Consider the following 25421-nt stretch of genomic DNA (forward strand, 5'->3'; position numbering starts at 1 on the left):
CAATGTGGCCCTCTGGCAGTGAGAATCAAATGAATGTGGCCCTTGCTGTGACCAAAGCTGCCCATCCCTGGACTAGGCTGTTACAGTCTGTGTTTCCAACCTAAGAAATGACAAACATCTTCATATGAAAACGCTTCACTAAGCGCTTATATCCTCTTTCATGTCATAGAAATTCTATTTTAAAACACTCCTAAAAAGATGCTTGTCTGTTTAAGGGTGATGATTGTGATATAAAAAAAAGAGATGTTTTAGTTAGCTGTTACTCAGTGTTTATTATTATTCAGGACGGGGCGTTTCTAGAGTATGTTGGGGCCCTCCAAACAGCGTTCATCACCATCATGTCTTCCTGTTTCTTTCTCTCTCCTATAGGATAACTATAGACGGATAATTCTTCTTAATTTTTCTTTGTTGACTTTTACTGACAAATTGTGGTTTTTACAGCAATCATGCATGCAATGCTCAGCAGGGTGCTGTCAGATGGGTGCTGTCAGATGGGGGTCCCCTCAGGGAGGTTTCTTACTGTCATTGCAAAATTTGCACATTTTTAACCACAGCTTCGGTTTAAGTTTGTGTGCCATCAGGGGCCCCTTACTGTTGCCTTGCCTTGCCTGTTGACAAGCAGCACCTCTGCAACGGGGTTTTTGGTTTAGCAATACTCACGTTTGAGGAACTACGTTGACCAGCGTGCTTTGCGCGAAATCCACTTCCTAGATACGTTTTCGTTTGGCTTCCCTTTCAGTCAGTTGTGCTTTCTAAAACAACAACAATAACCGCCAGGAAGATATTTGCACGGTCGTGGCTGAGGTTTGTAGTTTTTCCATTATTTTAAAGTAAACTTCCTCAAAGACTTCCTGAGTTTGCTTTTTGGTTTACGGATAAAAAGCGCGACCCGTGAACTCGTTCATCTTGACTTCAACATTTAGTTTTTTCTTCCCTTCACAAAGCTACATATTCAACGTAGATTCACTTAAAACATATTTCTAGATACATGTTTGGATCAGGCACATATGACTCCACTTTACAGTCTTATTTAATAGTTTTTTATGCTTTTGTTTCAGACTAGCTTGAGTCCGCCGCCGCCAACTAGCTAACATAACAACGCTGCCTTCAGGTGCTCCTCGGAAATATCACATTCGCCGTATCAAAGAGTTACGAGCTCATGAACGCCTCTCTAAAGTCGTAATTACGAGTGGGAATTGGGAAATTAAGAGAGAGTGTCGATTTCAATGAATCATATGTGATGCCTGATAGAAGTTGCTTTTAAAATCATGCATTTATTCAGAGATGTGGAAATAATTTTTGTGTTTCCTTAAATAATTAACTTGAAAGTATTTGTCGCTTATTTTATGACTGCTTGCATGTTGACATATTTTGGTTAGATGTAGGTTTTTTTTTTCAAAGCACAGACCAACTTAAATGTTTAATTGTTTAAGTTCTGTGCACAATTTTAAAAAGTAACATAACAAAACGGCAACATATAATAAAAATATATACGTCTGTAGTCAAAAGTGAATAAATTAAGAATAAAAAACTGTACGCTGACTAACTTGCAACATCAGATTTACTGGCAACATTTCTACAACTTTAAAGTTTCAGTACCAAAACATTGTCAGTAAATGTTCTGTGGAGATCGAGAGGAAACACTCAATATTCATCAATTTTTTTAATCTAGTGGGCCTCTAACTGTGACTCGTACTAAAATCAAAACAAAGTCCAGATATGTTTTGAGGTTTAATTAAACAAAAGACAGTCAAAATAATTCTATACAGAGTAAATTATAATTATGACGACTATGATGGTCAACTGAAAATATTCAAACTCACTCATCCTCTTTGTCTGCCTCTTGCTACAAAACTGAACAGGTAGAATAAGGTTAAATCACGCCCAAGTGCAAATTACCGGACATGATGTCAAACCTATATAAGGAGCGATACAAAAATAATCAACAGAGGTGAAAGACACATTATAGCTCTTACACTGAATATTCCATGTCTTATCTCACAGGGCAACAAAGCAAGACGTGAGAACAGCGCTGTACACCTCCGATGAAAAAGGAGAGACTGGAGACCCAGAATGGAGGATTTCAGGCGGGCGTACCTGCGTCTGTGTAAGGAGGGAGGAGTGGAGCCTCAGGAGAGCATTGTGGCTCAGCTCCATGAGAGCAGGGTGTCTACACAGGCATGCAGGCTGGACCTGAGCGGACAGAGTCTCTCTGTAGAAACCTGCTCCGTGCTCGCCAGGGTGCTACACAACGATACCGAGTTCACAGAGGTGTCCTTCAGTGACTGCATGCTCAGCGAGGAGGGTGAGTCACAAACACACAAACAGTCTGTAGAAGTACTGCAGTGTTTTTTTTTTTTAATTTTTAGGGCTGTCAAACATCCTACTTGTAGAAGGACCTACTTTTATTCCAAGCCATGAAAACAACAATTTATATTTTGTGTGTACATTGTTGTTTCCACATTAAGACTTTATGGTCATAAACAGCCAATAGATAACTTCCCAACTTCAGACCACCTCTCTTCTCCCTGGCTCTCGTCTCAAAGCTCATTTGTTTCTTCTGAAGATGTAAATCTAAAAAAATAAATAGTTTTTAATCTTTAAGAATGGGCCAGATTTTCTCTCCAAAACAGGAAGAAATATTGCAATTTCTGGTGATATTTTCTGCGTTGGGTGAATTAACATGTGGGTGATTTCGGGCAGCAGGATAGTGCTTCATATATAAACTAAGTTGTTCACGTTCATGGTAAATCTCCAAACAGAGCGGCTCATTGGTCATTTTAATAGTTATTGGACAACAATGTAGCTGAATTTCATAGAGGTAGAAGATAAATGAGGCTGTGGTTCACACACACACACACACACACACACACACACACACACACACACACACTTAGTAGATTCATTCAATGTTAGTTTAAGTCTGAATATCATTGACGCTAACATCACAAGAAAACATGTTTGTGTGACCTTCAGGTGCCAAAGTTCTTCTGTCTGGACTGTTTGCTAACACAGCTGTAAAAGTTCTGGATTTGAAGGTAACATCTGCCGAATTCTTACATCGGATTGAAGTTCTTTTGATATTTATATCAACGGTCGGTCGGTTGATGCAAACTGTTGTTCCCAGGGAAACAACCTGAGATCACAAGGGGCCGAGGTGCTGGGGAAACTTCTGGCACGGAACAAGACTCTGCGTAGGTGAGTAAAGGAAATCTGTCTTAAAGTGTATTGGATCACTTGCCCTCAACTTCCACATCGTCCATGTGCGCTCCCACTCTATTCAATGATTGTGTTCTACAGAACGCTCCTCGGCCCGTCTCTGGAGCATGCCAGCAGCGCAGCTCCGCTCCATTTCAAATTGGCCATTATGACGGAGCCCGCAGCAATCACCCGTCAAGCTGAACAGAGTAGATTGGCAGAGAGAGGATGTCAGACAAATACACAAACACACAGAGCAGCCGGTCATTTTCAAAATAAAACACGGCCTCCTGATCGTATTTTTCCATCACTTTATCAACATTACGTCAAAACAGGCGCAGAATGAACAACAAATCGAACCTCACAAACGCAAAGAAACTCGTTGTTTGTGCGTTTTTCTCTTAGTTCCTGCGTGATCTTGTAGTTCTCCGGGGATCTTGTGAACCAGTGTACAGCTGCTCTGGCTCCAGAAACTGACCCAGTAGGGCAGGGCGGTGCTGTCAGATGGCGTGGAACGCAGCGTGTATGGACTATGTGGAAATTGCGGGTGCATTTAAGTGGCTTCAACGAGAGGCGGCTGAGGCACACTGTCCATCTGTGTATACAGTCTATAGTCCATATACCCGATGCTGAAAAGTGACATGCTGCTTGCAGGCTGGTACTGGAGTGGAACGCTCTGGGGGTGTGGGATGAAGCCTTCTCCATCTTCTGTGAGGGTTTGGGCTCCAACAGCGGGCTGACACATCTGGACCTGCGCAACAATCAGATCAACCATCAGGGAGCCTCCGAGCTGGCTCTGGCACTCAAACGCAACAACACAGTGGAAGTGCTAGGTGAGTCACAAAGAAATATGAATGTCGACAACCTGGTGAATACTTTCTGATGTCATGTTCCAGCTGAGGGTTTCAGTTATTAGACTTCTGCTCGTTAAAGTTGAGAAAAAGCAGATTTTACTTTGAAGTTGAACTTCCACATAGTGATTTTTTAAAATTAAATTAGTTGTCATTCACCTTACGTGTTACTGACATAAGGGTTAAGCGTGGTGCTGGTGATCACATGATGCACAACAGTCAGTGAAAAAAGCCTACAACCTGCATGGAGCGACTTTCTGGAACAATGAAGCCGCTGAGAGGCTGAGGTTGGGCCTAATAACTTGTCTGACGCGCTTTCCAAAAAGAATACTGTGATACGGAAAATAAGTTTGACTTTTTATTAACGAAAAAAGATAATCGACCTTTGATAACGAGCATTAACTCATAATCAAAGTGAGCCAGAAATAATAGCGGACCCAGCTCACCCTCTCTCTTCCACTGAGAACAAAAGGTGAACAGGTGAGTTAAATCAATACAACATCTCCGCCCACACCCATGTGACCCGATATCCCCCTACTCAATATAATCCCACAATAAATGATATAATAATCAATAACCCAAAACATCTAAATATGACACACTACATACCTTAACTTAAGAAATACTACAAAGATACTTAGGTCCATCCATGGCTCCAACACTGCATATGTCTACACACACCCTCTGTCTTAAAGGAGATCTATTCTACTCGTCCATATTTAAATACATGTAATGTTACGATGTTGGATGTCCATAAACCTCAGCAAAGTATTTTTAAACATAAGATACACAGTTGTTGTGTAAACATGGTTTCCTGCTGCTCTGAACGAGACTTTCCGAGCCTCAACCAGAACCTGACGTCAGGTCGGAGCAAAGGTGTAGGACACACCCACCCCGGCAGTTCTGTCAAGGACACACCCACCCACAAGTTTGCTCAAACTTCCCCGTGACTGCAAACAGAGCTGGCCTATCGGAGGCACAGATTCAGATTCTTTATTGTCCCACAAGGGGAAATCTGCGTCGCAGCAGGCGCACACAGAAGACAAGAAACACAAGGACAACATCACCATAGAACATAAACGAAAACACATTAAAAAAATCAGACAGCACAACAAAATATAAAACCAAATAAAACATTGCAATAAAAAACGACGACCTGAGGGTCAAAGGTCAAACTCACTGTGAAGGGGGTGATCTGAGATATCAAGTATATTCCTCAGGACCTGCTGGTTATAAATGGTCAAAAGCCCAACTTGATTCCTCCCTGAGATTCTGCTGCTTGTTTTTACAAGTCTCCCAAGTCTATTCTTGTTAGACAAGTTCAGGCTTCCATACCATGCAGCGATGCAAAAATTTAAAACAGATTCAATAAAACTTTTATTAAAGAAGAAACATTAAAAGAGTTCATTTTTCTTCAAAAGAACAGTCTTTGTTGAACCTGCTTGGAGGTAGCGTCGACATGATTTTCAAAACACAACCTATTGTCCAGAACAACACCCAGATATTTGTAGCTTTCCACAATTTAAATGTCAGCTGCTTTGATGCCAGTTGGTATATGGCTTGGTGGGGACTTTCTAAAATCAATGATCATGTCTTTAGTTTTTGACCCTGCTCTCCCCCCTAAAGAAGGCTGACTGTGACAGTGTCATCATGTAATAAAGTGTCTGTTACTGTGATTGCTGCGACACTCATTAGTGGACATAATGTACAGAAGGGCTGACAGACAACAACCCTGAGGAGACCCAGTGGAAGAAGAGAGCTGAAAAACACCATTTACATTCACACACTGCCACCTATTGGTCAGATAATCTATAATCCAACCAATCAAGCTAGGCTCAAATTTAAACTGATGGATTAGCCTTTCAGCTGTATGGTGATAAACACTGAAGAAAAGTCAATGAGCAGGAGTCTGGTGTGTGTCTTTGGGCCCTCAAGATGCTCAGCAGCTCCGGATGCTGTTGAATGCTCCGTTTGGGTCATCCCCAATGATTCGGGGCCGCTTGTGATTGGCTGATCATTCACTGTATGAACAGTTCAAATATATTTTAATGCGTGTGTTTGGGGGCTTTCACACAGAAAGGTGTTGTAAAGTGTTGATGTTTCATTGTCGGTGGTTGCTTTGTTTCAAACACATCAACGTGTCTGTATCCATCATGCAGGCATCAGCTGTCGGTTTCAGGTGACAACAATCAGAAATGTATCGTCAGTAACCTAACAGTCTTTAGCTGATAGCGTCTTCGGTGTTTCATCTGACTACACAGCTAATGTTCACCCTGCAGCTGTGTACAGACTCACACACATCGGCTAAATGACCGGTGTATATGTTACATGTTCCACATTGTCAAAGCTTATATGAGACAAATAACATGTTTCTGTAAATCACTGCAAAAGATGTATTTTCTTTTTTACAAGGTTGATGTTCCTGATTGGGGGGGAAACCAATACTTTTTATTAAAATTTTGCAGACTTCGATATTATAGTCTGCTGTTTATATAATTTTAAAGCACTTTCTAAATTAAACTGGAATTCAGGTTTCAAATTCTTTTTTTTTTTTTGTGTGTGTTTAATTTAGATACTTAGTTATCCCCGGCCAACAAGCCAGCTACCACCTTAACGGGCTAATTTCTTGCGTGAAACACAGCTTTAAATAATACAGATTATTGTTCTGTTGATCAACTCAAGCCTTTTTAAAAATAATTTTCACAGATCTGAGGTGGAACAACATCGGTCTGCTGGGGGGCAGGTCTCTGCTGGAGGCTCTGCAGAAGAACAAGAGCGTCAGGCAGCTGGAGACGGCGGGGAACAACATTCCTGGTGACACGTTTAGAGCACTCGGTAAGTTGTGTACAAATTCATCCTACAGCAAACATTTCCTCTCACCTTAAGGGGGGGGGGGGGGCCTCCCAGATTAAGATCAGGGTTTCTAGGGTGCCGGATAGCCTGGTGGGTATGTCGAACGCCCCGTGTACAGAAGTTAGAGTCCTCATCCCGGCGGCCGTGTATTCAAGTTCGGCCTCAGCCTTTTGCTGCATATCATCCCCCCCTCTCTCCTCCCAACGTTTCTGTCTCTCTTCAGGTGTCCTAATAAAGACAGGCCCAAAGTTACGATGAAATATTAATGAAACAACATCCATCCATTATCAATACCGCTTTCCCTGCATTTCCATAACTAGAGGTGTGGCTGAGTGGACTGACAGATGGGTCTTTGTAGCCTCAGCTCCCCTTCATTAGCCCTTTTCAGAGTGCCGTTTCAAGCCGCTGTGTTCATGCCCCTGTGACGTTTCACTTTCAATCTGAATATCGAGGCGGTGTATTTGGGGGACGGAGTGATCCCTCCTCTATAACGTTTTCTGAGGTAGTATCAGAGGCGAGAAGGTTTCAGCGGAAACCAGCTGGGGAGCGCAGCGCTGTGTGTGCTGACTGTTTGTGTTTGTGGAGGTCCTGCTGTGCTGGACTTCTGAAACGCTAAAGCTCAATGTGAATTCACAGACTGGGACACCAACATTACGCCCTCGTGGGGTCAATATGAATGTACAACAAATACATGATGACAGCTGAGCTTGGTTACGGCACTTAGTTGAGAATATCAGTCTGAAAAGGGCTTTTGACGGTTACTACATTGAATAAATGTGACTTAGAGGGACTGTCAGCACTTCCAAAATGGCGAGCTCCCTTACTGGGCTTGATAACACCTCTCCAGAAACCAATGGGTTTTGTTTTCATACAGACTATTGCAACACTATGCCCATCATTTCTGAGCAAGTAGACGCTCTATTATGTGTATTTTAGTCCAAAACAGATAAACAACCAATGATACCTGTTACTTACTCGCATGCTCCTCCAGCCTTCATTCTCTTTCCTTCAAGACCCTTTTCTCCTACTGTGTGACCCTAACAGAGCAGTCCTCAGGGCACAACTCAGACCGACAGTCCACCCTGAGAGAGAGCCGCAGCAGGACCCAGGTCCTCAATAAGGAGATCCACAAACTAAAGGAAGAGAAGGGCCGACAGGTAACACTCTCCACAACACAAAAAGAACAGAAAAGTTAACCTTGAGGAAAAAGAATCAGGATGAAACCATAATAACTTCAACTTAGATAGCTTTGAGGATTCACTTTCACTCGCACTTATTTGAAGTTTCTCTAAAACTAGAGGATGGATAGCTCTGAGAAAGATTAAAAAAACTATCAAAGACCAGTTTTAAACTCATCAATGTCATGTCTTCGTCATGTTTTTCCATAACAAAGTTAACACTGCTGCCAAGTATTTATATCCAGAGACATATCAGTCAAACTGGTTTTTAATTGAAGCTAAACAGTCTCTATTGTATTCGACAAAGCGACAAAGTTGTGCAGCTGCATTTAGAGCCTGCAGGTTTGTCGATACTCAAAAGAAATGTTTAGTCTTTTTTTGATGCACACAGAGTTTGAGTGTCTAAACCTTTTGAGTTTTACTGCAGATTAAGGATTACGTTTTAAGATTCAGTTTGTTTGTTCTTCCCGTCTTTAAGTTCTTAAACCTGATGGAAACCATAGACAGGCAGAGGGAGGAGATGGGACACTCCAACAGGTGAGTTGAGGTACTGCTGTGGACACTCATTGGCCATACCCATCCGTTTTATGTTCCGCTGTAAAAGACACAAAACAGGAATACTCATTTAGGCAGCACACTTTCTAATCTGTTAGTTCAATCACTCCATCTTCCAGAAATAAATTCAATCCTGTTTCCATGACCTCATGACTCCTTTTCTTTGCGATCAGGTCCACCTCCATTCAGATCGGCCAACTCCAGGAAGCTCTGAATGAGAGGAAGTCAGCTGTCAACTCTCTCACTGCCAAGTATACTTTTCATTTTCCTCCTCTCCATGTTCACAATACAAAGAGCTGCTACTCACTGTGCATGTTTGTTTAGAATATCAGTGATTTTTATCATTTCAAAAGCAAAGTATTACCTGGGGACATTGGACCAGTTGTAACAATTCTGTAGAGGGCCTTTGTTTTGAATCCTGTATGAATCAACCATGACCATTAAACATTCCAGTACAAATCATCTACCATATTTCAGACGTCCTCTGATAATAGTGACCCAGTGTGAATCAGTATTTCTGTCATTTGGGGTGGTAATTTTTTAAGAAAGGTTTCCACAGCTTTTTCTGCCCCTGTTTCTGATTGAGAATAATGGAGGCTGCGATGAACTTTGTGAAAACAAAAGCCTTCGACAGCATTTTGTGTGCAAATTTAGCTGGCTCATCTCACCACACAGTATGGAGACTCATTCACAGAAAGAGCAAACTACAACCCATTCAATGGTAAATGGACTTGAGCATGAATAGTTATTTTCCAGTTTTCTGACTACTCAAAGCGCTTTGACATCGCAGGTCACACCTACACATTCACACACTGATGGTAGAGGCTGCTGTGTGAAGTGTCCTTCAGTATAAACTAATTAATTCATACACATTCATACACTGCTGCCGAAACAGCGGGAGCAACTTGGGGTTAAGTGACTGTGGCTCAGTTGGTGTAGTCATCGTCTCTCAACCGGAAGGTCAAGGGTTCCCCAATGGTGAATGTGTAGGTGTGACATGCAGTGTAAAAACACATTGAGTAGTCAGAAGACTAGAAAAGCGCTATACAAGCTCAAGTCCATTTACCATTTAATTGCCTTTCGGACATGTGGCTGCGGGAGCTGGAGATTGAAACCCTGACCTTTCCGAAGCAAGACTGTAGATGTAATTGCCTTTCATGTACTGCATTGTGTTTTGTTGTTTATTTTCCTGAGAATAGCTAACCTTATCACGAGCCAAGTTATTTCCATTTATAGTTAAAGTTAACAACATTTTCATCAATTAGTGAAGTAAAAGTTAAAATGTGAAAATAACAACATTTGACTGATGAGGTCACGTGTGGGTCAAAGCGTCGCTGCAGGTTGAGCGGTCACTTTCAGTTAGTGAGCTGGTGAGGAGAAAACATGAAGGAACAGACGACATTAACACGATTTTTTTTTTGTGTGTGTGTGTACATGGCGGCTTTGTCGCCCACTAAACAGGGGTGCACTACATCAGGTTTTCATATAGAATTTAAAACAAAGAAGAGTGCAGCTCTGTTAGTGTCTTGGCACCTGCGCAGACACCAGTCAATACATTTACTGTCTTGGATTATAATGCAATGTGCTGCACCAAACACTGACGATGGGAGTTATTCCCATATCACCATCGCCATCATTGGGCTTCAAAACTCTGCTTCAGACACCAATATGTGACATAACTGAGACTACGTCCATGATTTATACAGTTTATGTCCATTACTATTTACAGTCTATGGCCCATACCCTATTTCTGTTTTTGGACACACACAAGTTAAATCCCAATGAATGTCTTTCTGTTTGGCACAGGCTGCAGATGACAGAGGCCGCCCTCGCCCTCTCTGAGCAGAAAAACCACAACATGGGAGAGCTGCTGACACGAGTGAAGGATGAGAAAGAACAGGAGAGGGAACGACAGAGCAGAGAGAGGAAGAAAGCGCAAGAGGTTTGTTCAGACGAGAGAGAGAGACAACACAGCAACAAGTCGTTTCTTGCCTCACATTTTCATGATTGGATCCGTTAGCTCATAAATCCTAAATGTGGTAATAAATTAATTCAGCACGAGTGAGGAAAAACCCCTCTTTGCTCCAGCTTTTCTTTAACAAATAAAGGTCACAGCGAAGGTAAGTAATCAACAAAAATCTCAATTTGTTAAGCTTGTTGATCTTATGATGATTGATATCTGGCAGTGACCTTTTATGTCCATAAAGTTGGATCAGGGTTACAGAGGGTTGGAGTTTTTGAATTTTTGAGATCTGGACACAAAGAGGGACTGGGTTCAAAAACACTTTCTTAAGAGTCTGAAGAGATTACGACACTGGGTAAACGGGGGATCTGGTGACGAGTGGATTACTGAGCCGGGCTTTGATCCAGCAGAAAATGTAGTTGGCTTGATTGTGGATGAGTGGCTGGTGTGACGGTTTAACTGTTTGTGGATCCACACCCAGGATTGAAACATTTCCATGATATGATACACTTGAATATGCACCATTAAAATAAGTCATGCTTGGTATAATTAATGTACCGTGTGTGTTTCCACCCTGCAGGATAGTGTACTCAGAGAGGGCAAACTCCTGAGAGAGACCCAAAACATGACGGAAACCAACATCCAGCTCAGGAACAAAGTAAGAGTAACATCTGTGCCAACCATTTTTTTTAACGTTAAAATACAAAACTTATAAGTTCCTAAGATATTAAAAAAGATGTCTATGTTTTTTTTAATCACATACTGTATATGTTAAGCTGATCGTCTATATGAAGGTATCAGGCCCAACGATGACAACAGTATTATGATCACTACCTTGATATTGTTACCTTTGTAATTATCATCACTGCCAGTGGTGATTCTGAAGTCTATTGGGGCCCGAGGCAAAAATTCATTGGGAGGCCCTCCAACCAGCGTTTATCACCACCAGCGTTCCAACGCTTACTCCTCTTCCTTTTTGTTTCTCTTTCTTTGGTCTTTGGTTTTCAAAACACCAATGCATGCTATGCTCAGCAGGACAACGAGAGTGAGTGCTGTCATTGGAGAATGTGCACATATTGAGTCACTGCTGTGGTGTGAAGTTTGTCAGCCCTCGAGGCCCCCCCTTCTGCCCCAAGCAGTTGCCTGCCTTGCCTGTTGACAATCAGCACCTCTGATCACTGCACCATGTTTTTTTTTTATGACATGTTGCCTTAATTGAATTCTTGAGGAACAGCAATATATCATCTGCATAGATACTGTTTGAATTCCTTTAAAGGGGATGCTTTGGGAGAAATGGCTGCTGTCTGAAAATGTTAAATAAACTCAACTCAACTTTATTTATAAAGCACTTTACACACAACATAGTTAATCCACAGTTTTGAAAAGCGCAGTTAGAGGAAAACCAAAGCATAAGAAAGAAACCGATAAGAACGACAATAAAAATGAAAGCTGAAGTAACAACAGTGTAACACAAAGCGTACAGAGCGATGGATCCCTGAGCTTGACGGGGTTATTGAAAATCATCAGAGCAGAAATATGTTTTATGAGTCTTTAAAAAACCCAACAGTGGGTGAGAGGCGGATGTTGGGAGGTAGAGAGTTCCACAACTTTGGTCCAGCAATAGAAACAGCCTGATCCCCAAAACAGAAGAAGGGGAGCGTGCTTCACCTTGCCTAGTCTCCAGTGCAGGGTAACACGTTTATGTTCTTTTAGCATTCAGATTCAGAGTTTTTATTGTCCCACAAGGGGAAATTTGCGTTGCAACAGGAGCACACAGAAGACAAGAAACACAAAGGACAACATCACCATAAAACATAAACCAAAACAAATTAAAAAAAATCAGACAACACAGCAAAATATAAAACCAAATAAAAACAGCGCAATATAATCAGTCAAGAGCTCATACCAGAATGGAAATTCAAGTTATTAAAGTGCAAAGTGGAGGTGTGCAAATGTGCAATTCAAGTGCAAAAAGAGCAACAAATACCTAATTGTTGTTTAACATATTAATTGCACTTGGAGTCTTTTAGTCTTCCTCACAGGAGCTCTAAAACGACGACCTGAGGGTAAAAGGTCAAACTCACTGTGAAGTGGGTGATCTGCGGTCACAAGTATGGCCCTAGCTTTCCTCAGGACCTGCTGGTTATAAATGATCAAAAGCCCAACCTGACACCTCCCTGAGAGTCTGCTGCTTGTTTTTACAAGTCTCCCAAGTCTATTCTTGTTTGACAAGTTCAGGCTTCCATACCATGCAGCGATGCAAAAATTTAAAACAGATTCAATAAAACTTTTATAAAACAGAGTCATCATCTCCGTAGAAACATTAAAAGAGTTCATTTTTCTTCAAAAGAACAGTCTTTGTTGAACCTGCTTGGAGGTAGTGTCAACATGATTTGATGATTTTCAAAACACAACCTATTGTCCAGAACAACACCCAGATATTTGTAGCTTTCCACAATTTAAATGTCAGCTGATTTGATGCCAGTTGGTATATGGCTTGGTCGGGACTTTCTAAAATCAATGATCATGTCTTTAGCTTTTGACACGTTTAAGTGGAGAAAAGATTTGTCACACCAAGCCACAAAGTCATCCACAACTGACCCATGACCCTGCTCTCCCCCCTCAAGAAGGCTGACAACAACAGTGTCATCAGCAAATTTAAGAAGGTGTCTATTACTGTGATTGCTGCGACACTCATTAGTGTACATAATGTACAAAATGAGACAGACAACAACCCTGAGGAGACCCAGTGGAAGACGAGAGCTGGTTAGAAAAAACACCATTTACCTTCACACACTGCCACCTATTGGTCAGAAAATCTACACTCCATCCAATCAAGCTAGGCTCAAGTTGAAACTGATGGATTAGCCTTTCAGCAAGCAAAATCGGGCTGAATGGAGATAAACACTGAAGAAAAGTCAATGAGCAGGAGTCTGGTGTGTGTCTTAGGGCCCTCAAGATGCTCATACAAATAGTGTAACAATGTGGTGACAGCATCCTCCACACCTCTACCAGCTCTGTACGCAAATTGAAAAGGATCTAGGTGTTCTTCAACCTGCATTAAAATTTGAGTCCTGACAATTTTTTCTAATGTCTTCATCACTAGAGAAGTCAGCGCTACAGGCCTGAAATCATTCAGTGTTTTCGGGGTGCTAATTTTAGCTACGGGAACAATAATGGACTTTTTCCAAAGTTTAGGCACTTTCTGCAGGTTAACAGATTGTGTGAAGATATAGTGAAAGATGCCGCACAGCTGATCTGCACATGTTTTTAAAAGCTGGCCACAGATGTTGTCAGGTCCAGGGCTTTTTGCCTCGGTGTGCCTAAAAAGATTTGCCACTTCCTTCACATCAAAAGCAAATGCTGGAGGAGCTGTTGTCCTTTCCTTTATTACATTGATCTGTGCAGTCAAATCATTATTTTCAAAACGAAGACAAAAACTATTTAATTCATCTGCCAGATGTTTATCTGAATAAAAACCATCTAAGGCAATTCCGCTGTTACCCTTCTTTTGTAGTCCAGTCATAGTTTTCATTCCATTCCAGGCTTTTTTCAGATTATTACTGCTGAGTTCTGCCTCAATCTTATCTTTATACCTAATTTTAGCTTTCTTAATTTCAGCCCGTAGTTCGTTTTTCAATTTCCTCTCAGCAAGGACATCACCTTCATTAAAAGCAACTTTCCGTTCATGTATAAGACCACATTTCTGGAAGGAATCACACAGTCCTCGCAAAATGAAATGGAGCTGCACACAACATCTGTAAATTCATCAATATCAGAGCAGTCCTCCTGGAATATAGACCAGTCTGTGCACTCAAAACACCCCTGAAGGGCAAGAGAGCTGTCGTCAGTCCAGACTTTGACCTGCTTATCACTGGTTTTCTCCCTCCTCATCACACGTGCACAGAATCACAGTATTGTGATCTGAGGAATCCAGTGCAGGCCCTGCTTCAGACTTATATGCCCCCTTGATTGATCCATAACATAGATCCAGAGTTTTGTTGCGTCGTGTTGGACATGTGACGTATTGATAAAAATTGTTCAAGGATTTCTAAAGATTACAATGATTAAAATCCCCCAAAATAAAATTAGGAGCATCCGGGGATATGGACTGCAAGTTGTGTGTTACAGTTACAAATATCTGAGGGAATTCCCTCGGGAGATAGAATGGCCTTACCGACTCAGACAGAAGCTCGATATCGGGAAGACACAGCCGCTCACGGACAGTTACATTACTGCAGCATCTGCATGTACAAGCATACTCCTCCTCCCTGAGATTTACGAGTCACATCACTGTTTCGATCCAAACGCACAGGAAGCCCCGAAGCCGGTAATATCCATCGAAGAGTCCCTGTCCAAGTCAGTCAGCCACGTTTCAGTAAGCGCCATTAGACATGCATCTAAATGGAGGACATTTCCTTATAATTCGTCGATCTTGTTTCTTAGAGATTGGACATTAGCCAAAATCATAGAAGGCAGGGGAACACGGTTCTTACTCTGAAGTTTCCTGATGCGCTGGCGCACGCCACCTTTCCTTCCTCGTTTACGAACCCGCGACTTTCCAAAGTTATCACCCGGCCGAAAAGATAGGTCTCTGATAAGGTTTTGTTCCAACCAAGAGTGTGTGGGATTCATTGTGCTGTATAGATGGCTTAACAAGATTGTATTTCTCTCCTCTGGTAGATATAAGATATTTATAATAATACAGGTAGTAGAATGGAGTGGAGATAGTCATACACACAGTAAACAAACACCCACAGAGCTTTTCTATTTTTTGTATGATAGGTGGAGGAGCTGGAGCGCAGGTGTAAGTCTCAGCAGCAGCAGATCTTTGAGGTGAAGCAGGAGCTGACCAACAGCACAGCAGAGCTCAAGCTGCGACTAGCACAGACAGAAGGTAACACACACTCCCTGAACACAAAGCATTTTCATTTACAAATACAGAATATCTTTCTTTATCCCTTGGAACCCATCGGAGATGTCCTGTATGTCACTTTCTGACAGACCGTCTTGAAATAGAGAAGCGACGGTCCAAGCAGGCTCTGGAGGACATGGACGGTCTCCGCCAAAAGGAGGCAAGTCCCAACACATGTCCATATTTACTATTAGTTTCAAACTAAGGACACGTGTTCCTTAGTTTGGGATATGACATTTTTGGAAAAATCTTAAACCTGCTGGCATGGAGAGTTATTTCCTCTCACTCGGAGAATGGGCACAGTATGTAAATTCCACCACCAGGGGGCTCTCAATCAAAACAATAACGCAAGGTGATGTCGAGGCTGGTGGGGAATCATGGGAGTGATTCTCTCTGCCACTCCCATCTCTGGCTTTGATAACTGTTGGAAATATTTGAGGTAATTTAAGTACTCAACAAAAAAAAGATATAACATGGGCGTAGTCAATTTTTTTTATAAATCTATGTATTTAATGTAAACATTAGCAACCAGATTCTACATATTATACCTTTACACCTTTATACATATTACTGTCTTTATTACATGAGATCTCGTAACATGAGGACTAAATCACGAACAAGAGCTGATGATGTCAAGATCACAAAATAGAAGTCTGAAATGTCAATAAAATCAATGAAACATACAATCACATGACGTGATTCTGAATTTTTGGGACGGACCCCAAGGACAAGTTTAGAGGAAAATCCAGATATGATTTATTTCTAGTGTGGATTGAAGTCTGCTCAGCTGTGATGACACATGTGCAGCAGACAGAGACTGGAGTATTTTAAACACTTGAGTCAGTATGCACCCCGGTGGACAAAATGTGTCATGACAAATATTAGAATAAACGTGGTAAACTGTCATACAGGTGTGACTATAAATCAGACAGGTCTGTTTATGAGTATATGCCTACTCAACTCTCCATCATGGGGAGTCCTATGTTACATAAATTCAGTTCTAACTTCACAGTTAATTACTTTTTCCCCAAATTAATCAAGCCAACATTTCTTTCAGGTTAAAACGATTTGTTTGATTCCTGAAGTTAGTAGCGGTTCTTTCATCGCCAGACCTGATACGTTTTTTAAACTCTCACAAAGCAGGGCGCTCACAGACACAGATCAGAAACACCTTCATTCAATTTATTATATTGTCCTATTTATATATGTATTTATTATCCCCCCGCCCCCTCCTCTCTAGAGTGGATGCTCACACAGGTTGCCATGTGGTGGACACTGAAGCTTCAGTGTTTAGCCAGCTCTGCATCAGTCTGTAAACCTTTCTGCGTTCTAACCTCTCTCCATTTTTCAAAACCATCTCCAATATTGATCCTAGTTTGAGCACCTTTCTGCTCGTGGAGCTTATTAGAAACATGCAGAGGCTTTTTAGGTCGAGTACAATCACTTCTATCTGAACCAGTTCTCTTGCCCGCTTCCATCGCTGCAACACCTGTTGGTTTGACCTGATAACTGGTCTCATATCTGCTAAACCGAGGGGCGTCCAAAACAGCCGTGTGGGGGTGACTTAAAACCGCCTACCTTCTCTGGTCCAAACAAATCCAGAGCATTCAGGACCAGAATCTAAAGTTAGAAGGAGGACATACTGGCTGCTGCATTGTTGTCAGAGAAGCCAGCACTTCAACATAGCATGTTTCCTTAATGTCTGATCGTAGAGTAAGGTCACTTTATTATTTCATTTAGTAAATATCTTAGAAAGATTTTTCACAATGTGTATGACTCCACCTCAGCTCAGTGTTCTGAATGCACCTCTGTTTCTGTCCATTACACAACAAGATCTAACAAACGTGGTAATTAGTGAGGTTAAGCGGTGCTGACATGCAACTTATTCACTTGTGGACTATTTGTTGCACGTTTGACTTTTCTGTATGATTAACTAAAACTTGTATTAAATACATAAATTTGACATTTCTGTGCAGGTGGAGCAGGTGAATCGTCATCTCGAGGAGAGCGAGAGAGCGCTGCAGGAACGCATCTTCAAACTGGAGGGACAGCGGATACAGTTGGAGGAGGTCAGAGTTTGCTTAAAGGATAATTACACAATTGTATTACACACTTACATTCACACAGAGTTTTAACAGAGTTATTATTGTATTTTGGAATACCCTTGTGCCAGCCTATCTGCCTTCAGGTGTTTGTGTGAAGCCCTCTGGAAGTTGAACAAAGACTGTAGTGAAGAATGAACTGTTAAACTGCCATACACGTGTTTATGAGAACGCTTATCAACGAATGTGAACACGGTTACAGATTATGATTTCAAAGGAAAACATTTCCTCGAAATGCAAAAAAAAAAAAATGTCTTGTGTGGTGGTGATCAGGGGAAGAGTGCACAGATCTGAAACATCAACAACAATGAAATGCTAAATTACTGACAGATATCCATCTTAACAGATTTTCAATGGAAGCTTATCGGGTTCATGCCAAATCTTAGTGGGGTTTTTTTTAGAACTCTGTAACTGTGTTGTTCCTAACAGTTTGTTTATTCAAATCCACACGTTGACGTCTCTCTTACTGGGAATTTCCCAAGTCTCGTGTCAAGGGGTGAACACAGAACATGGGAAATGAGAAGTGAAAGGAGAGGAGACGTAAAGACGTTTATGTCATGCGATTGGTAAACACACCAAGGAGATCGTCGGCCGTCAGTCCTAGTTGGACCGACAATCGATTGTCGCCCTAGTTTTTGTGTCCAGCTCTGTCACAACCTGTCGGCCCCCGTCTCCCTTTTTCGGGCCAGTTCCACATGTTGAATCAGCGTCGGTTTAGATAGATTTCCATCTTGACAGATTTGGGGTTCATGCCAAAGTCTGAGTGGGTTTTTTATTGAAGGGGGGGGCGGGCGTACGTTTCTCTGTAACTGTGTTGTTCCTAACAGTTTGTTTATTCAAATCCACACGTTGACGTCTCTCTAACTGGGAATTTATTACGTCTTGTGTCAAGGGGTGAACACAGAACCAGAAGTAGTAAGGTGGTGAAATATGATACTATAATGGAGGGGTTTACATCTCCATAGCCCTTTGTTTTGTGACAGTGTTTCCCCTATCGCCGCTGATGACTTTTTTTTTTTAGAGAGAGGAACAGGGAAACAAAAGGAGAGGAGAAATAACTTCATAGTATTTTGCGCTACAGTGGCTTAATATCAGGTCAATTAACACACCTCTGAGTAAAGAGGAGCATGATAATAAACAGACGTGCCTATCTGTCTGTTTCAGTCCCGCCCCCATATGCTCACACACGGCTCCTGAGAGTGTGCAACTATTCATTTCACGTGGTCACATTGAGAGAGAGTCGATGCTCCGGGCCCTCCCGCACCTTAAAGCTAATAAAATGGAACTTCATACTGGCCAGAAGTCTTTATCGCAATGGAGTTTCGTTGTCATTTTTAACGTTTATCTCCAGTGCATTTCGCATTAGCATGGGCGGTTCTAGGCAGGGGCCAACAGGGGCCAGTGCCCCTGTAACACTGAGCTTGGTGCCTCCTGTGGCCACCCCTCCAAAAGGAAGAGCCCCCCTCAAAACACATACACAGTATTTGACTCAACAACCGGACTCACAATCTAGCATTAAATACTGTTACTGAAACAAATATAAATCATGGTATTTATGTTGAGGTATTTTATGATGTGTGCTATTATTTGGCATAATAAATATATTTATTTTAAAGCGATCATCTTTGTCTATTTTTCACCTGGGTTTAATGCTCCCCCTCTTACAAAACAAATGGCCCCAGTTTGGCCCCCTCAGTAAAAGTGGTCTAGAACCGCCACTGCGCTTTAGTTAAGTGTCCGCTCTTTGACTCGCATATCGCGTGCGCTTTATAATTGCGACGAGCGATATAGACTAAAATGATATTAATGGTTTACATTACTTGCTGCTGTTTATCATACCAAGTCACTTTAATCATCACTTGTCACTTTATCTTGTCATTCTCTGCAAATACTGTCTCAATTCCCTGCATAGTTAACTTCATCATTCATTTTGTACTTGTATATACCTCCTGTTATTTTTTATTTATCTTATCTATCTTGTTTTTATTTATCTTATCTATTCTGTTTAATGTGTATTTTGAGCTTTCTTGTCTGTGCTGCTGCAACGCCCGAATTTCCTATTATCCTATCCTATCCTAATGTGAAAAAATTCCCACTGTTGTTTTATTGTTCGGAGTCTCTGAGTCTCTGCCTGCAGCAACTGTAGCCTTGATCCTAATTGCTAAAAAAACTGCTAAAACAGGAATTGACATCCCACAATACCAGGCCGGAGGATTTAACTGACTAAATAGTCAACAGTGTTTGGGCTGTAAATATTTGAATAGAGAGAACCAGTCCGCACCCTTTGCCATTTTGGCACTGAACTTCTCAACAGAAAAGTATTGCTTCAACGTATTACATTTACCATCAACACTGATTAGACTTTCACATCAAACATGGTGAAAACCCCTTTCAATTCATTGTTATCATTGGTTTGAATCTTTAGGGACACCGTTAGCACAGTATGAGAAGCAGTGCTGAAGTGTCCACTCTACCTGCTGCTGTTAATGTAATATCAGATAATAACTCCTTTCTGTTGCAGGAACTGAGTAAAGCTAAAGCAGCATGTGTGACTGAGCGGGCCCAGGCAGAGGAGGAACTGGGGCGGGTGCGATCTCAAGTGCGCCTGGAGGAGGTGAGTTGGGAAATCTTTATCTCTGATCAGGTGTTATGATGTAACCAAGTGAAACTGGAGGACATGTATGTGCAGCCTGGAAACACATGAAGGCACTAGTAGATGAAGGAAAACCTTTGAGATGAAGTGCTGCAACACTCACTTTTAAGTTTTGAAGCTGAGATGTATAATGATGTCTCATTATGACCCAAAAAAGCAAACGAGACCATTAGCAACAAGATAACTATTTCTATTTTCAACCCTTTGATGCCTGTAATGTGGCTAAGGTGTATGTCAGACACAAAATGTTCAGCATGCTGAGGAAACCTTTTTTTCACATTTTACACAGCAAATATTCACAGTGAGTGGTACACAGTGGTACTGTTAAAAAGTGAGCAGGGTGAGTGTTTTTGTCCGAGAACACTACCTAAACATGCACAGGACAAGATAATCCACCCATTCATTATCTATACCGCCCTGTTCGGGGTCGTGGTGGGCTGGAGCCGATTCCAGCTGTCATTTGGCGAGAGGCGGGGTAGACCAAGGACTGGTCGCCAGTCAATCACATCGCTGATGTATAGAGACAGACAACCAGCCACAATCGCATTCACACATACGGAATAGTCACCCATTAACCTGACGAGCACGTCTTTGGACTGTGGGAGGAAGCCGGAGTACCCGGAGAGAACCCACGCATGCGCGGGAGAACACAGACGGAGTCCAACAGGGATCTGAACCAGGGTCCTTCTCGCTGTTTGTCAACAGGACAAGTTTAGCAATGAGATAAAGATGAACTGCTTTGTTGACAGGGGGCGCCTAATTCAGTACAAAATGATCGTTTTAACATTCACAAATAACTAAAGACTAAAATCACTCAAATCAAATCTGTCTTACCAGCGTTTGTATAAAAAACACAGCAGAATACAAAAAAAACTGAGATGAACAGCAGACTTATTGTCAAATCAAACCTATGGTAGGGTCAGCAATCCATGCCTCAGATTCTCTCACAAAAATAGCATATTTGTCTTTGGCATGAAATGTCTGTCCAATAATTTCATTGCAATGAAACTTTAAAGATCTAGCAGTTTCTTGCTGGTTTATCAACGCTGCCGACCTCAGCTTCAAATGTATCTGACACTTTCAATAAACAACTAAGAACCTTTAGTACAGGACAACCATTAAGGAGTCCCCATCAAAAACACCTCTAGTAGATGAGAGTATCAACAGAAAAGTCATTTGAATCATATTTAGGTAATGACATTGATAGAGTAAAATATGGTTTCCATCATTTTGCATCTCTTAGTTCGCATTAGAGGTCTTCATGGGTCGAGCCAAACCGTTTGACTGTGTTGATCTTTAGATTAGGAATCATCCGGTCCTGGATAGTTTCAGCTCTTCCACTGCTGGTCCTGGTTTTTGGTCTCTTTAAATCTTTAAATTAAAACACTAAAAGTGACTCCATGCCTGCTGTTATCTGTTCCTTACAAAGCTGGTAACTTACATTCAGAATATATTATCTTATCCTTTCAACTCTCTCTCTCCCCCACCCCTCACTGAGCAGCAGGAGCATGTGTCATCAGTGGAGGAGAAGCTTCGCTCGGTGCGCTCCTCTCTGCAGGAGGTGCAGCTGCACTGCTCCCAGCAGAAACAGACCATCAGTGAGCTGCAGGCCAAGAACAGCCAGCAGAGCATCGAGATGGACGGACTGAGGCGCAGGATTGAGGAGCTCCAGCAGGTCAGGATCGACAAACTACCTGTTACACCAGAAGCTTCCGCCTTATGTGTCTGCATCCTTATCGTACCTAAGAGGCTCACATTGTAAATAAAATATAGGTGTCACTTTCAGAAGTTTGACATTTGAATGTGGGCCACTGAATGGTCAGGTGAATGTACGGTCACGGTCACTACTGACTCGATGCCAATCACTCCAAACTCATTTTAATTAAATTAGAAATTCTTAATTCTCTCAGGTATCAAGTATGACAGAATTGCTGCATTTTGATGTTATTGTTATTATGGGCCCTGGATTGCACATCACAACCTGTGGTATTGTATTTTATTGAACCGTATTCCAGTTTTAAATTATCTTTATTTTATTTGACATACTTCATTAATCCCTGAGGGATTCTGGTTTACACTCTGTTATTGAGAGACATTCTCCTCACACACATAGGCCAACTTCCATATTTTGGTCCGCACTGGGACTTGAACCGGCGACGCTCTGGTTCCCAACCCAAGTCCCTACAGACTGAGCTACTACTGAATCATATCTCACATTATATCGTGTCATTTCTTCTCGGTCCGTATCCCAGGAGTGGTGAGATGCCTTCCAAAATAGCTTCATTTATACTGTATGCCTCAACCACCTCCAGGTACAGTGGGGGCCCCTCAGTCTCTGGTAACCTTATTTCAGGGATCAAAAGCTGAGAAGTTTGGGAACCACTGCCGTATCGTGTCGTACCGTATTGATTCATATTTGGCTGTATCGTCCTGTCTGGTTCCGTATCGTATTATATTGCATCGCATCGTTTCAAATGTTTCATATTGAACTGAGTTTTAACCTGTGATTCCACTCACAATTTGACTCTGTGCATCACAACTTCATGACCCCTAGCAGCGGGTTGTAAGACTTGAACAATAAAACGATGAAAGAAGAAGAAGACAGCAGGGAAATATCAGACAGCTGTGAAGAGAGGTTAGCGGATGAAGCCTAAGCGGTCAACATGACACCCAATAAATCAATACATCCACTCTGCACTTTGAGGAACATTTTATATTCTTCAGTTTATCACATTATATGATATTCTTTCAATATATCAAATATCACAGACTCCCTGTATCCTGACTTGTTTTAGTGGGCCACATATGAGGTATCACACCGTATCATCATCATATCGTATCATATGGTATAGTCTCATATTTTACATATATTTTATATATATTTAACCTGCGATTGCTAGCCTTAGGCCCCGTGTCCACCTTGCATATTTCTTCTGAGCGCCAGCGTCTTTTTTCAATTGTTTCCGTTGAGGAGAGAGCGTGTAGCAGCGCCTAGCGTCTTTTTTCCGAGCGCACCGCCATCTTTGTGCAGCTGCTCCAAGCGCTCAAGTTGAAAATCTTTTTACAGAAAGGCGCTGTTGACATCACGGGCGCTCTATTCTGCCTGGAAAAAATGCTAGGTGGACATGGGGCTAGTGTTGTAGTCAACACCACACGAACCGAGACCGGAGTACTCCGAGACCTAGACAAGACCGAGACATTTAGGGATGGAGACCGAGTCAAGGCCAAGACAAAGGCAAGGGCGACTGAACTCCTTTTTTAATGCTATTTTATATTTTTGACCACCGTTTTCTGCAGAATGCATTGGGATGAGGCAATTCATGTATCTGTGGCTACGTCAAATAACTGTTGTATTATGTGGTTGTGTGGTTTCAGGAGCTGGCGGGTAAGGACCAGGAGAGGGTGGCTGAGGTGAGCCGGGTGAGGGTGGAGCTGCAGGAGCAGATTGGACGTTTACAGTCAGAGAGGACTGCACAGGGAGGACTCAAAGAGAAGATCAGTGCTCTGGAGAGAGAGATTAAAGGTGCTGCTTCGTGCCAAATCACTTTTTATTGTTATGACATACTACTTGTTTCTCTTTGCAAATAATTTAAGTTAGTCAATTTGTTGCATTTTGTAAAGGAAATAGTTTTTTTAAGGAATACCAAGCAATTACAAAAGTAATTTAATGACTCAGACATGAAACACTTCTTTACTTTCTAATTAAAGGAGACTGATTTTGTTCAGAACACAAGGTGGTACCCTAGTCTTTATTGTAGGTTTGAATGCATCCTGTTTGCTGTCCTGCAGTACTCAGCAGTAACCACAGAGAGGCGCTCCTGGACAAAGAGAGCGAGATGTCTTCCATGCTGGAGAAGCTGCGGCTTAGAGACGCAGAGATCCAGAGGATGAGGGAGGACGAGGCCAACAGAGCCAGCTACCTGCAGAGCGCCATCCTCACCTACGTTCAGGGCTCACCTCTAGGACACTTCAGCAGCCCAAAGAAATGAGCAGAGACCCGGACTCCTCAGCTGCTACCTCGGAGCCCTCGCCATGTTTCTGCACAGGTCAGGACAGTCCAGCGGAGATTAAATATCGAGATGATCTGGACTTTAAAAGAAGAAAAGAGTGAAAACCAGGAGTGAAGAAACAATATGGGGGAGATATTTGGTGCTTGTCCACATGGCTGTCATTAAACTAAACGCAACGTGCTGAGAGAGGCGGGAAATGAAGGGTTGGAAAGTCTGAAATTGTGAAAACATGTCCCACTTTTATAGTTCTAATGCATACTATTAGTTCATAAGAAGAAGTATACTTGACTGGATTTCAATCATTTTTCTCAGTAAGAATAACTGTGTGTAAGACAGCTCAAATCAATCATTCTGTTTTTCAGCTCGAGTAATATTTCCATGACACGCTGTCAGAAATAGCAATAATACTTTAAAGATATGCCAGGTGTGAACAGGAGAATAGTTTGACCAACATCTTTAAACGGCTTTTATCTTCAGGTGAAAGACAGAGTGAGTACATTTGAACTACTATTACTGCTCTATTACTGTCGAGGCTGAAGAAGGGAAGTTTGGATTGTCTCTTTACTGTCAAAAATGAGTCTTTGCTTCCAAATAAGTTTGGACAACCTGAGGGCAGACCCCCCCCCCATCTTGTATTTGGATATTGATTCATACAGGTCTGTAAACTTACTCAGCTGCAGCTGTGTGGTGGCGAACATCTGTCAATCACATTAGAGCAGTGGTTCTCAACCGGTGGGTCATGACCCAGAGGTGGGTCGCGTAGCCATTTTCAGTGGGTCGGGATTGTGTGCCTGAAGCACTCTTAAACTTCTTCTGCTTCTGTCACATGTTTTGTACCGACTGATGTCCACACTGCACTATTTCTCCGTAAATAAATGTGATTGGTCCTGAGGCTAGACGAGTTGAGAACCACTGCATTAGAGTATGGGTTTGACAGCCGTGGTTGAAAGCACTACCTCCAAGCTTTGAGTTTCGCTCTTCCATTAACTGAGATGCATTGAGTGACGACGACTATAAGTCATCATTTAAACCTATGATTACTGTGCAGCCGTATCCTGTCATGTTGTTTCTAAGCCTTAATATAAAATATGTGTCAAACTGGTCGGCTGCTTCTCTCCAGCTCACAATCAGAATGCAGGACAC

At 42.0% G+C, this 25421-nt stretch overlaps 1 protein-coding gene across 1 annotated transcript; it reads left to right on the top strand.

Annotated features, from left to right (window-relative positions):
* The first annotated feature begins 693 nt into the window (after window positions 1-693).
* Window positions 694-24899, top strand: lrrc45 (leucine rich repeat containing 45). The gene is made up of 18 exons (XM_061028195.1): window positions 694-804; window positions 2005-2305; window positions 2977-3038; window positions 3128-3198; window positions 3853-4031; window positions 6756-6884; window positions 7947-8059; window positions 8559-8617; window positions 8809-8886; window positions 10442-10577; window positions 11179-11256; window positions 15384-15495; window positions 15603-15673; window positions 17490-17582; window positions 20137-20229; window positions 21770-21943; window positions 23644-23791; window positions 24058-24899. The coding sequence occupies exons 2-18, from the start codon at window positions 2074-2076 to the stop codon at window positions 24255-24257; spliced, it is 2028 nt and encodes a 675-aa protein (XP_060884178.1). The 5' UTR covers window positions 694-804; window positions 2005-2073; the 3' UTR covers window positions 24258-24899.
* Window positions 24900-25421: the final 522 nt, after the last annotated feature.

The sequence above is a fragment of the Labrus mixtus genome, chromosome 21, assembly GCF_963584025.1.
Source record: "Labrus mixtus chromosome 21, fLabMix1.1, whole genome shotgun sequence".
NCBI classification, from domain to species: Eukaryota; Metazoa; Chordata; class Actinopteri; order Labriformes; family Labridae; genus Labrus; species Labrus mixtus.

What these genes read in the sequence shown, in the direction of transcription:
- lrrc45 (XM_061028195.1), top strand. Translation starts at nt 2,074, where the DNA reads ATGGAGGATTTCAGGCGGGCGTACCTGCGTCTGTGTAAGGAGGGAGGA. An exon ending in GCGACTAGCACAGACAGAAG is followed by an intron (nt 15,496 to 15,602) that starts GTAACACACACT and finishes ACTTTCTGACAG; the next exon opens with ACCGTCTTGAAATAGAGAAG. An exon ending in AGCGGATACAGTTGGAGGAG is followed by an intron (nt 17,583 to 20,136) that starts GTCAGAGTTTGC and finishes TTTCTGTTGCAG; the next exon opens with GAACTGAGTAAAGCTAAAGC.